The sequence below is a fragment of the Eublepharis macularius genome, chromosome 8, assembly GCF_028583425.1.
Source record: "Eublepharis macularius isolate TG4126 chromosome 8, MPM_Emac_v1.0, whole genome shotgun sequence".
Lineage (NCBI taxonomy): Eukaryota > Metazoa > Chordata > Lepidosauria > Squamata > Eublepharidae > Eublepharis > Eublepharis macularius.
Genome location: NC_072797.1, coordinates 67,619,008 through 67,632,519, shown reverse-complemented (window position 1 = coordinate 67,632,519; position 13,512 = coordinate 67,619,008). Strand labels below are relative to the sequence as shown.

Below are 13,512 nucleotides of genomic sequence, written 5' to 3'. Positions count from 1 at the left end.
GTTCTTATAATAGCGAGAAAGCTGGTAGGATGTAATCTGGTGTAAAATTTAACTTTCTTCATCAGGTGACTGTTTTAATTGGACTATTAAATCCATCTACTTTAACAGAGATTATGTTTAAGAATGTTGCCATTCTTTATTAATAAAATTCAGAGAATCTATTATATGGATTATCACTGCTTAAGAAAACTATTTAACTATATTAATATGTCTATCTGTGTTGATTATACAGCCTTTTTTGAAGATGAAGTCTTTGGACGTTCTTTAACAAAATTTATAATTCCTTTGGCTTCCTCAGCTCTTTTATCTCTCATTATTCCCTTTTTGTAATAGATTAGTAGTTAAATAGGACAGCTCACTCATTGCTTGTTCTTTCTTTGCTTAATTTAAGCTCTTTATTCATTCTTAACATCTCTAAGTATAGATCTGAAAGCAATTAATGTTGAGACTCATTAATTATTAACTATTCTACTACCCCTGTCTCCTTCACAACTATATCTCACACCTTCAGATTTTTTAGTTTATGCTTTTTTGGCATAATCAAATTTCTTTTTTTTTTTATAAATTTTTTTATTTTTCATAACTACAAAACACTACACCAGACTATCACAAGGAAAGGGAAGAGGGAAGGGACAAAGGGGAGTGGAAAAAGAAAAAGGGGGGGAATGAACTACAAACACTAAACACTACACTTCAATGTTTCCCTTCATACTGTCATAATACAAAAATAGCTCCATAGAATAATGATGGAGTGGTTAATCATACAGAGAATAAACATTTCAAATTCTGATTAAACTTTCCTCCCCCTTCTGGGTCCCGGACGCAATTCTCTCTGTGCAACTGCTGTTGCAATGCTCTCCTCTTCCCCCCCCCCCTCCGGCTCCTCCTTTTCTTCGTTCTTGGTGCAGCAGAATTCTGGGTTTTTATTCTCAAAATCCTTTAGTTGATCTTCTGATAATATCTTATAGGCCTGATCTTTATATCTGAACCATATTCCTTCCGGGAATAACCATTTGTACTTTATTCCATGGTCCCTCAGAAGAGCTGCAAACTTTTTATATTTAAAACGCCGTTTCCGGACTAGAAATGGAACGTCCTTCAAAATCTTGACTTTCAAACCCATAAAGTCCAAATCCGCATTGTATGAGTTATATAGGATGGTGTCCCGAATCTTTTTAGTTGAAAAGTCAATAATGATCTCACGAGGCAACTGTCGCTTTGTTGCATATTTTGAAGAAGCCCGACGGACCTCCAAAATGGCGCTTTTAACCTCTTCTTTAGTCGTCCTCGCGGGTGTCGCCAGTAGTTCCGAGACCAAATCCCACAGATCCTCATTTTCCTCCTCTTTCACGTTTTGGAGACGCAAAATTGTCTGCGTTCGTTCCACTTGTAGCCCGATCAGTTGGTTCTCCACCAACTTCAACTCCTTTTTTGTAGCCTTCACAAGTGACGCACTTTCCAGAGCAGACTTTTCTGCCCCCCCCGCTGCTGCCTTAATGGTTTTCACCTCGCTTTCAATTAAGCCCACCCTTTGATCAGTTTCGTTCAGCTTGTCAACAAAGGGTTTTATAGCTTCCACCACCGCCCTGCGCACCAATTCTTCGAGCGACTCCCCTTTCTGCAAGGTGGCCGAGATTGACTTACCGAGAGCGGGACTTTGCTTCTTTGCTGCCATTTTGGGGGGGGGGCGCCAACAAAATTCTGGAACTCCACGAAGGGGAAGAGCGAGTCTTCTTCAGATCAACCTCTCCTTCACAAACGCTTGTAGAACAGAAGGGATTCGCTTGTTTACAGGCTTCCGCCTGTTTCTTTTACTTGCCGTTTCTCGTTGCCCGGCGGCACTCGAGGCGCCGCGCACATCTGCCGGCCTCCATAGGGACAAACGGGCAATTCCCTCCCCGCATTGATTTCGGGGAGTTCTTCCCGCCGCGTCCCGGACCCTGGCTCCCTCCCTGGGAGTCCTGGGGGCTAATCCTTGCAGATCAGCCGCCCGGTCAGGGTGCCCGGTCGTTTCCTCCCGGACCAGCCGAGAGGAGCGTCCGGCATGGCTGAGAAAACGAAACCGACTCGCATAATCAAATTTCTTGACACAGCAGATGGGCATAACATATACAGCAGACATAGCATATAGTGTTTACTATATCAGTTTCTACAGTATAAACTTTCTCCAATTTCACACATTTAAAAGATTTTGTTTTACTATTGATTTCGTTATTCATGATTTGGATTAAGATTGCATTTTTTACTGCAAATTCTAGTTCCTCCACTCTTGAAGTTGACAGACCAGTAAGCAGTCTCTTCTACTGCTAGTTTTCTATTAATGTTCATACTTTAATTGTACATTTTTCTATACAGAGTCCTGTATTTTGGGGAGTTTGATTGGTTGCTTCCTCATAAATGCACAAGAAGAGCCCTAGTGGATAAGACCAGTGGTCCATCTAGTCCAACATCCTGTCTCACATAATAGCCAAATGGTTACTCTGGAGGGCCAACGATGGGGCATAGAGGCTGAGGCCTTCCCCAGTGTTGCCTCCTGGCACTAGTTTCCAGAGGTTTCCTCCTCTGAATGTGGAACTTCCTTTTAGTCACTGCGGCTAGTAGCCATTGATAGACCTGTCTTCCATTAATTTGTCTAAGATGCTTTTAAAGCCATCTATGCTTGTGGCTAACACAACATCCTCTGGCAGTAATTTCTGCATTTTACTCATTTGTTGTTCCAGCAAATACCTGGAAGTGACATCACATCACCAATGTGATGGTCTAGGATTTGGCCCAAACCTTCTGGTTTTACCATACAGTTTTGGCGAATCCTAGAGCCTCATGCCAGTGTGGTGACATCACTTCTGGCTATGCAGTGGGATAGCCTAAGAGACAGTGACTGGTCAAAAGTCACGCAGGGAGCTCCCATGACAGAGTGAGGATTCAAATGGTCTGATATTTTAATTATTGGCTGTTTTAACTTTCACCCACTTGGCTTAAATAGGACACTGATAGGCAGCCAAAACAACAACAAGAACAAGAACAACAATAATAATAACATTCGATTTATATACCACCCTCAGGATGACTTAACACCCACTCAGAGAGGTTTACAAAGTATGTTATTATTATCCCTACAACAAACACCCTGTGAGATAGGTGGGGCTGAGAGAGCTCCTAGAAGCTGTGACTGACACAAGGTCACCCAGCTGGCTTCAAGTGGAGGAGTGGGGAATCAAACCCAGTTCTCCAGATGAAAGTCCCACGCTCTTAACCACTACACCAAACTGGCTCTAAAAACAAGTTTTTAGAAAACATATTAATCTTCTTCTATAAGATATTTGTCAGACAGTGGCTTACTAAAAGTTGCAATCCAGACTACCTCTTGCAATTAGACATGAGTCCATTGGTTTCAAAAGATTTACTGAATATAAACAACCATTATAGTCCACTATCCAAGATGCAAGATCTTGGCTGATACACGAGTATTGTTACGAACGACAGGCAAAGGTTAAGGTACAGAATAGCAAACCCCTGCAGGCCCCATCCTCCCCACACAGTTCTCAAAACAAACGGCTCGAGGCTGAGAAAGTGAAAGTTTCCCAAGACTGGAAAGGTTGTAGTCCTAACATTCCTCTTCTCTAAGATAGCTTCTACTGAACTGCTTGCCACCTGCAAAAGAAGCACTTAAAATACTGACAGGATTAAAATGGAGTCTCTTTGGTTTGAACATAAATGAAACATATTCAGAACATGACAATATTAAGGCACAGGTCTTGCTGAATCTTCATAGGAATGGAGTTTGACAGTTGTTCTTCTGTCTTGACTGGGTGTATAGAAGGTAAATTCAAGAGGGCACACTCAAGACTAGAGATGGGCACGAACCAGAAAAAAACGAACCGTGCAGTTCTTGGTTCATCGCATTTCATGAATCATGAACCATGAACTTTCACAAACCTGCCCCAGTTCGTGAAAACGTCACATCCAGGTCAGCAAATCGTCACTTCTGGGACAGCAGAAGGTCCCTTCTGGGCCAGCTGAAGGCCACTTCCGGGTCAGCAGAAGATCTGCAGAAAGTCCATCCACTGTTGCCTAGGAAACTGATTGGTGCCAGGCTGTCTGCAATGATGAACCAAAAAACGAACCAAATGAACCGGCTTAAAGTTCATGGCGGTTTATCAGAAATGGGCTCTGACGAACCGCCAGTACACGAACCACGAACCAGCACGGTTTGTTATGAACTTTGGTTTGTATTTTGCTTCATGCCCATCTCTACTCAAGACTAATGCTATATGGTGGCATGCTCTGTGTCTGAAAATATGAGTTGTGCTACTCAGCTGGAAAGCTGAAGTTGGGGCCAATTTAAAGTAAATGAGAGTAGTGAGTAGAAAGAGATTCCTGACTTCTTCCTCGCCCACTGATTTTGCCCCTGAAACTGCTTTCTCTTCATTTTTATTCTAACAGGCTAATTTCTGAGTGCGCCCAGTAGAAAAACATCTGAGGCTGAGGCTGTAGGGCCAAAAGCAGCAAGCTGAATAAGATTTGTGACCCTCATGTATGATAAACGATACAAGCCCTGTTCACATGCATCCTGCATGTATGTGTACACTTGTTTGTAAAAGACAGCTATTGCTTATACCAGGGACCAGTATTTGCTTAAATGTAGAATTAACATCTCATGTTCAGCTGCACGTGTGTTGACGGTAACATGAGAATGACTCCACTCATTATAAAGAAAATCAAGTGTACACTGTACACAGATTGTACCTGTGTTTCCTGTAACTTGTAAATAAGGCATAATGGACCACCCTAAATCTCCCTGTACAGGTTTGGGGGCTTCCTAAAGGGCAGTCATCACACACCACCTGCTTAACTTCTATTATCAGTCAGAGAGTCATGACTGACATTTTCACAGGGTTGCTCCTGAAGCCCATTTCCCCTGTTTACTTCCCTTCATTCAGCTATTGGTGAAGCTATTGGGGAAAGGGAACTTAGAGTTTACTTTCCCTTATGTATGCTGCCACCATTCGCTTTAGATATATTGACCCATTTAACATGACCAGCCCCCTCTTGGATACATACCTTAACAATGGTTAATATTACATACCAGAGAATTTCAGAAGAAAATCAGCCTATGTTTTGTAAATTACAGCAAAGATTTTGAGAGTTCATTATGAAAAGCTATGGATAGTGTTAAAAGAAATGGGGGTGCCATAACATCTGATTGTTTTGATGCGCAACCTGTACTCTGGAAAAGAGTAAAGTCTAGATTTATTAGCAAAGCAGACAATGCTTATTGCACAAACATAGGAAAAGTTTATTACACAATATTGTTTGAAGGAAATAAGTCCTAGGCAAGTGATCTATTTTATCTGTAATATACACTAAGGGTGGGGGAAGAGAGAAGCAAATGTAGAAAGGGACACGCACAAAAAACCTGTTTCAATATGCAGAGCAAATGGTCAGGGAACTGCAGGAGAATTATATAAGCAGCTAAAAGACAAAAGTAATGACTACTGAGGAATTATACCATTTTAAAGATGACAATGAAGAAATTGAAATTGTTCAAGATTTTCAGTTCCTTGATTCAATCATCAACCAAAAGGCAGACTGCATCAAAGAAAGAAGAAGATTGAGATTTGGAAGAACTGCTGTGAAGGAGCTAGAAAGGATCCCTAAAGATATAGAGATCTCTCTGGGAACCAAGATCAAGATGATCAAAACTATGGTATTCCCTGTTATTATGTACAGATGTGAAAGTTGGACGGTGAAGAAAGCTGACAGGAAGAAAATCGAATCATTTGAAATGTGGTGCTGCAGGAGGGTTTTGTGGATACCATGGATGACCAAAACAACAAGAGGGTTCTAGATTAAATCAAGCCTGAATTTTCCCTAGAAGCTAAAATGACAAAACTGAGGCTATTGTACTTTGGTCACATCATGAAAAGATTCTCTGGAAAAGCCAATAATACTAGGAAAAGTGGAAGACAGTAGGAAAAGAGGAAGACCTAAAAAGAGATGGCTTGACTCAATAAAAGAAGCCATGTCCTCCAGTTTGCAAGATCTGAGCAAGTCTGTTAATGATAGGATGTTTTAGAGGTCTTTCATTCATAGGGTCACCATAGGTTGGAGTTGACTTGACGGCACATAACTCACACAGAACGTGACCAGAGTGTTTGAAGTTTCTGGGTGTGATAGTTTCCCTCAGCTAACGACTTCAAGCCAACCAGGGTTAAACAAAACAAAAATACACTTTATTTTACAAAATGGAACAGAGGAGTGAATGTATTGTCGAAGGCTTTCACGGCCGGAAGATTAGCACATCAAGCACCAATCCATATGCAAAAGAACCTCCTCAGGTTACAGTGAAGCCTCCCGCCATTAGCATTCCACACCCTGGGAAACTCTTACAGAATGACTCAGCTCAACCCCACCCCTCCTGAGTAGATACAAATGACCTACATCTTTTCCACACTGTGACACTGAGAGATCTCTGTCTTTTGGTGCTACACCTCTGAAGATGCCAGCCACAGCTGCTGGCGAAACGTCAGGAACTACAATGCCAAGACCACGGCAATACAGCCCGGAAAACCCCCAACAACCAGAGGAGTGAATGTTTTTAAGCATATAAATATACTGGTGTTAAACGGAATGTTTCAATGTAATAGAACAAGTTTGTAAACAGCCAGCAAATATCTCTGCTTCCTTCTCTTAGCAGCTCCAAAAGCCTTTTTTTTTCTCTTCTCCTTCTTTTTCCTGTCACTGGCCCAGTATTCAGCCCCCTCTCATTGGTTGGGTCTTGGGAGAGGAAGAACTGGGACCAGTCACATAGTGCTAAAATAAAACCAAATTGCACAGTTAAGAGAGGTGGTGAAAAAGCACCTTTGACCATCCTTGCAGCTTGCAGTTGCAAGTACAACAGTACTTTAGAAGCAGTCTAAGGCTATTCACTTTAGTGACCCTGGGATAAGGAAGCCATGAATGGTAATATGTACATTTACACAAACCATAGATCATCATTATTGCAAAGTTGTTTGGATTAAGCATTTGGTTTACCTGCATCCTGTCTCTTGCAAGTTGTACTGAGATTGCAGAACATAAATTTAAAAAGGAGTTGAGATTACAGTGAATTGAAAGCAGACTTATTAAAACTCCCTTACATACTCCTCCTTGTTTTTTAACTAGCAAGATAAAACAAAGCCATCAATGTACTAAGCAAAAACTGGCAGAAGACCAAACATTACAGATTACTTCAATAATCAGTGTAAGTTGCACATTCTTGGTTGCCTGTTTAATTTTATTAATTCAGATGGCTTTATTTGCAATAGGATTTAATTCATAGTTGAGCCTAAACATTTCAGCAACTGTTGAACAAAATTATGAAGTAGATGAGTCTTAATTACTTTTTCATCAAAGCGATAATCAGAGAAGGCAAACAGTCTGCAGGAAAATGGATGTAACATTTATTTTATTTGTTCATATAACTTGGCAAGCATTGTGTTGCAGGTGTGACAAGAGTACTGCATGAAATAATGAGGCTAGCTAGATGGAACTCTTTATTGAATTGGTTTTCTGTGTTTTTTTTTACTTCAGAAGCTTTGGACATACTTTTAATTTCCTTGGACCATGCACCTGTTTCCCCAGACCACATCCCAGCTTTATTTTTTGTTGCGGAATCCATTTTGTATAGGATCTGTTATGATGCAGTTCAGAAGCCATATCTGTTTTCCTGTGAAATCAAGTTGTCCAAGGTATGTTATACTTTGATAGTATTTGGCAATGTCCTGATACATTACTAAGCATATGGCTTCCTTATGGGAAATTTTTCTTTAGTGGTATTACTGACATTGCAAACCGCCTCTGCTTCTCACTTGCCTTGAAAGCCTCTTGCTGGGGTTACAAGAAATTTGGTTGTGACTTGATGGCACATATTCATGCATGATTGCCATTACATACAATCCCTGTATTGTCATCTTACAGCTGGAGGGATTTTGCTTCTGGCACTATCGGCTCAGAAAATCATATCTGGTAGTATCTGGGATAGACCCTGTCAAACCAGCAAGACTCAGCTGAGCTCTACTCAGCTTTAGACCCAGAAGTAAATGCGGGCTGAGCCTCTGTCAATATGAAGTGTACAATTACTTATTTTTAAAAAATCTGTCTGTGTATAGATGCTTTCTCTGAATGCTGCCTCATAATCATTGATAGTGGAAATCTAGTGAAGGTATAGTTTCTAGGTCTAACTTTTAAACTGCAGAAAACTATTTGCACCAGTATGTTCAAGTAAAAGTAGTGCTTCAAAAGCTTTTCATTGTCTGGATCATGAAAAGCTATGGATAGTGTTAAAAGAAATGGAGCTGCCACAACATTTGATTGCTTTGAAGCGCAACCTGTACTCTGGACAAGAGGCTACTGTATGGGGAAACAGAATGGTTTACAATTGGCAAAGGTGTCAGACAAGGATGCATATTATCTCCCTACCTGTTCAACCTCTATGCAGAGCATATCATAAGGAAAGCTGAACTGGATCTAGAAGAAGCTGGAGTAAAAATTGGCAGAAGGAAGGTTGTTGTGGGTTTTCCGGGCTGTATTGCCGTGTTCTTGGCATTGTAGTTCCTGACGTTTCGCCAGCAGCTGTGGCTGACATCTTCAGAGGTGTAGCACCAAAAGACAGAGATCTCTCAGTGTCACAGTGACACAGTGACTGTGACACTGAGAGATCTGTGTCTTTTGGTGCTACACCTCTGAAGATGCCAGCCACAGATGCTGGCGAAACGTCAGGAACTACAATGCCAAGACCACGGCAATACAGCCCGGAAAACCCACAACAACCATCGTTCTCCGGCCGTGAAAGCCTTTGACAATACATGGCAGAAGGAACATTAACAATTTGAGATATGCAGATGACATCATGTTACTGGCAGAAAATAGTGAAGATTTGAAACAACTAGTGATGAAGGTTAAAGGAGAAAGCGTTAAAGCAGGATTACAGCTGAACATCAAGAAGACAAAAATAATGACTACTGAGGAGTTATACAATTTTAAAGTTGACAATGAAGAAATTGAAATTGTCCAATATTTTCTGTTCCTTGGCTCAACCATCAACCAACAGGGAGACTGCAATGAGGAAATCAGAAGGAGACTGAGACTTGGAAGAGCAGCTGTGAGGGAGCTAGATAAGATCCTTAAAGATAAAGATTTCTCTTTGGGGACCAAGATCAAGATAATCCAAACAATGGTATTCCCCATTATGATGTATGGATGTGAAAGTTGGACAGTTAAGAAAGCTGACAGAAAGAAAATTGATTCATTTGAAATGTGGTGCTGGAGGAGAGTTTTGCGGATACCATGGATGGCCAAAAAGACAAACAAATGGGTACTAAATCAAATCAAGCCTGAATTTTCCCTAGAAACTAAAATAACAAAACTGAGGCTACCATACTTTGGTCACATTATGAGAAGACAAAGAGTCTCTGGAAAAGTCAACAATGGTAGGAAAAGTAGAAGGCAGTAGGAAAAGAGAGAGACCTAAAATGAGATGACTTGACTCAATAAAAGAAGTGATGTCCTCCGGTTTGCAAGGTCTGAGCATGTCTGTTAATGATAGGATGTTTTGGAGGTCTTTCATTCATAGGGTCGCCATAGGTTGGAGGTGATGACACATAACACACACACAAAAGTAGTGTTTCTATGCCATCATCTGTATATAACTTGTCCTGAATCTTTATCTTTTTGAATTCATATTTGAACCAAGTAGTTCATAAATATATATTTTGTGAAATACAGCTTTCTCCTTCAAGTGATACTTTAATGAGATGCTCTAAAGCACATATGAAAAGCAATTTTTTGTTCCCATTGCATATAACGAGGTTGAATTTTTAAATAATTTCCGTGATCATCTTGCATAATATGCTTTTCACTGTTTAAATGATATGACCTCTTTATTCTCCCGTATGGATTATCATTAACAAAGAGGTATTATGTTAGGTCATACACTCTTAAAGTAGCAGCAAGAGATTTATGCATTCGAGGGAGGATGCAGTTGAAACCATGTAAATGAGAGTTTCCAAATGAGACCATTTACTTCTGAAAGCTGAATAAAACCTGCAGGATAATTGAAGAAAAGAGTAGCACATCAATGTTTAACGGTTTCATCTTGAATGTCAGCAATGTACATCTTTTGTATGGGTCATAGGGTCCTTTCAGACAACACGTTCTGATCTTGACTGCAGTGATTTCCCTGTCCAGACTTTGGGAGAATATTGCGATGGTGGAATCTGTTCATCAACAATCCCAGGAATATTTTCGTTTAAAATTCTAATATACTTCTAGCCAATGAGCATTTTACATGCTTTGTGGGCTTGATCCTTCTCTTTGTGAGCGCAGCCACTTTCATATGTAAGAAGGTGTAGAGCACAGTAGGACCCTTCTTCAAACTCAGTGTTCTTATATGGGCACATGTATATTGCAGTGTTCTATTATGTCATTAGCAGGAACAAAAGGCTTGTATGTGTCTTCCAATGCCCCCCAGGCTCTGACGACCTCAAAAGGGAGCCTGACAAATTGGTGGCCCATATGGGGACTGTGGCACAACCTCAACTGCGCATACCGACCCCAGCCAGGTGGACAGCCAGACTGTCCCACCTAGCTCCAGCCAAACTTCTATCCTCTCCCACAGAGCTGCAACTACCGGCACCAGAAGCCACTCAGACTCCAGTCCCTCAACTTATTCCTCCCCCAGTGACATGGATCTGGCCCAGTTTGAGCGGTGGCTGACCGAGTGACAAGACCCACTTGAGTTGGGTCTTCTGCTGGACCCTGCCGCTTGAAGACAGCCTGTCTTCTCCAGAGGTTTTCTGCTCTCCCTGTGCATTCTTCTGCCATTGATCGGGGGTGGAGGGGGGACCAAGAGATGAAGCATGCCGTTTCCCAATAGGAGGTGGCTAAAGTGTTTCTGGTCAATACTGGAAGCGGCTTCTATGGATCTTAAACTGCAGCATATTAAAAAAAAAATTAAACGGGTATATCGGACACCACAGTGCCTTTTTAGTAAAAGATTAAGTACAGTGTCCAGTTGGTGGTGGTATAAGATACATCACTTAAGCGTATGCTTTCGACATACCCAGTTATTCGGTCCTTTGGGGAGGAAGTAATTAATTTTGTATTAGAATACTCATTTATTTTTGAGGATATTTATGCACTTTTAAACTATTTGCCTGTCTAATGGAACCTATCCAACGGTCAACAGAAATGGACCCTCCGTGCCCTTATAGTCATTAAATGACTTATACTACAGCATTGGAAAGACAAAAGCCCACTTCCCATAACTCATTGGATGGAGGACCTTATAAACTTATCAATATTTGAATGTATTGCATATAGACAACAATAGTTTATGGATTTATTTTTAGCTATTTGGAGACCTTTTATAGAAGCTTATGTATAGATCTGCCTGCATTGTTTTTTTCTTTTTCTTTCTTTCTCTTTCTTTCTTTCTTTCTTTCTTTCTTTCTTTCTTTCTTTCTTTCTTTCTTTCTTTCTTTCTTTCTTTCGCACAAATAATTTTTTTTAAAAAATCCTAGAGGCTGCTTCAAGCCATGTCTTTGGCAGCACAAGTCCTGGAGATTTAGATGCCCCTCCTAAGCCCTGCATCCACAGCAGGAAGTGGCTTGGGGCTCAGCCTCATTTATAACCATGCCAAGCTCCCAATGAAGGAGAGATTGGTTTTGTCAGCAGCAGCAGTTGCCTATTGGGGGTCCGGCTGAGGACATCTGGCCCCCTGGGTAGTAATTAGGGTTGCCAGGCACCTTTCCTTGCCAGTCTACTTTCCTTCCAAAATCAGTTGAAGAGATGGATTTTGTTAACAAAATCTTGTATCAACCATAGTGGGGCAGGGGGACTCGGGTGCAATTTCTATACTCAGTAGCAGTGGAAATCCTAAAATAGATGGAGCTATATCTGTGGTCTGTTGGTCCATATAGCATGAGTGTCAAATGTAACAGTACGTTGCCTAAGCAGATGGATGCAGGCTGGACCAAGCAGAATGGAAGTTATACCCAGAGGTCCATGAACAGATATGCAGTTACTTTGAGCCCTGACCATAGACCCCTTTGCTCCCTACCTCAACCACCCATAAGCAAAGGGAACCAATACTTTCCCTGGGGCTGCACTTACCCTTCCCTGCACCTGAAACTCCCAACAAAGGTGGTACAAAGAGTAATAGATGAAAGACAAAACATAGCCTTGGTTACCCCTCGTTGTTCCAGGAGAGCTCAGTTTTAGGATCTATTCCAATAATCCTGCCTTCTCCCATGGCCAGTTCTATTTCTTCCAGATCTCTTCTCCCAACATCCCATGTATCATTCTTGTCTAGATTTTCTGAAACTAGATGTCTGGAGTCTGAGAGGAAGCTACTGTGGGAACTTGAGGGCTTTGTTTTCTACCTTGATAACATCCTGTAAAACATGCATGAGTGTTCTTACAGTGGTATCTGGTGGGCATTTAGGGATTGATGTTTGGAGATCTATGAATCCATTTTATTTACAGTTAGGGGGCTTCCTTATTTTCCTGTGGGGTGGCTTTGAGTACGGGTTGAGAGCATTCTTACAAGGCAGGCAGAGGCCATTTCAGCTGTGAAAGCAGTTAATCAAAGAGACTCTTTCTTCCAACTCACTCATGTTAGATGTTTCTTCAGGGTCACAACCTACAAGTTTCCTTCCTAGAACCTGATCATTGTATGCTATGGTGGGAAGTCTCCCACTGGCAACCCTCTTTGCCTGCTACTACAGGAAAAAATTACAAAAATCCAGTGTCATCAATACGTCACTTCCAGGGTTTTAACATAGAGTTTTTGGTGACTTCTAAAGCTACCCTAAGTCACTTGTAAGTTTTCCCTGGAAGTGACATAGCATCAGCAATGTTGCACCCCGTGTCCTGCCCTCCAACCCTTTCACTGCTTTCCAGGCTTGGCCTGGCAAACCTATGTTGGTGGCTTTTCAATATCCCAAATGTCTGGACTGTAGCACCTTAGGAACTGCTGGAGAAAGGAAAATTTTTATTCACTTATCACGCATTTCCTGTCTCAGTGGTTCTAGGGAGCTGCAGTTTCCCCTCCCTTCTGGTTACTAGTAGAGATGGGCATGAACCACAAAAAAAACAAACCATGAAGTTCGTGGGGTTTCACGAACCAGGAACTGGGGCAAGTTCAAGAACCAGTTCATGGTTTGTGGGGTTTAAATGCCCCTTTCTGGCTTCTTAGCAGCAGCAGGGAAAGGGGCATTTGACAGTTTAAAAGGCCTTTTCCTGCCTTGCAAGGGGCAGGTCCCTTTAAACTATCAGCTGGTAGGTGGGGGAAATCCCCATGCTGCCTGCCAGCTGATAGTTTAAAGGGACCTGCTGCTTGCCAGTGGCATAAGACCTGCATGCCCAAGCTTCGTTAAGCAGCAAGGGAAATGGATTCGTTTGATTAAAAGAAGCAATGATTACAACCCAAGAAAAGACGTTTAAGAAGGTAAAGATTGCTATCTCTCAAAC

The 13,512-nt window shown here is 41.5% G+C and overlaps 1 protein-coding gene across 1 annotated transcript in view; it reads left to right on the top strand.

The window, feature by feature from the left end:
- The window catches only part of TMEM232 (transmembrane protein 232), a 263,702-nt gene that overhangs the window by 40,457 nt on the left and 209,733 nt on the right, over positions 1–13,512 (top strand). Inside the window, exon 5 of the mRNA XM_054986937.1 lies at positions 7,573–7,730. Within this exon, the coding sequence (XP_054842912.1) occupies positions 7,573–7,730 (158 nt within the window). The remainder of the gene's footprint in view (positions 1–7,572; positions 7,731–13,512) is intronic.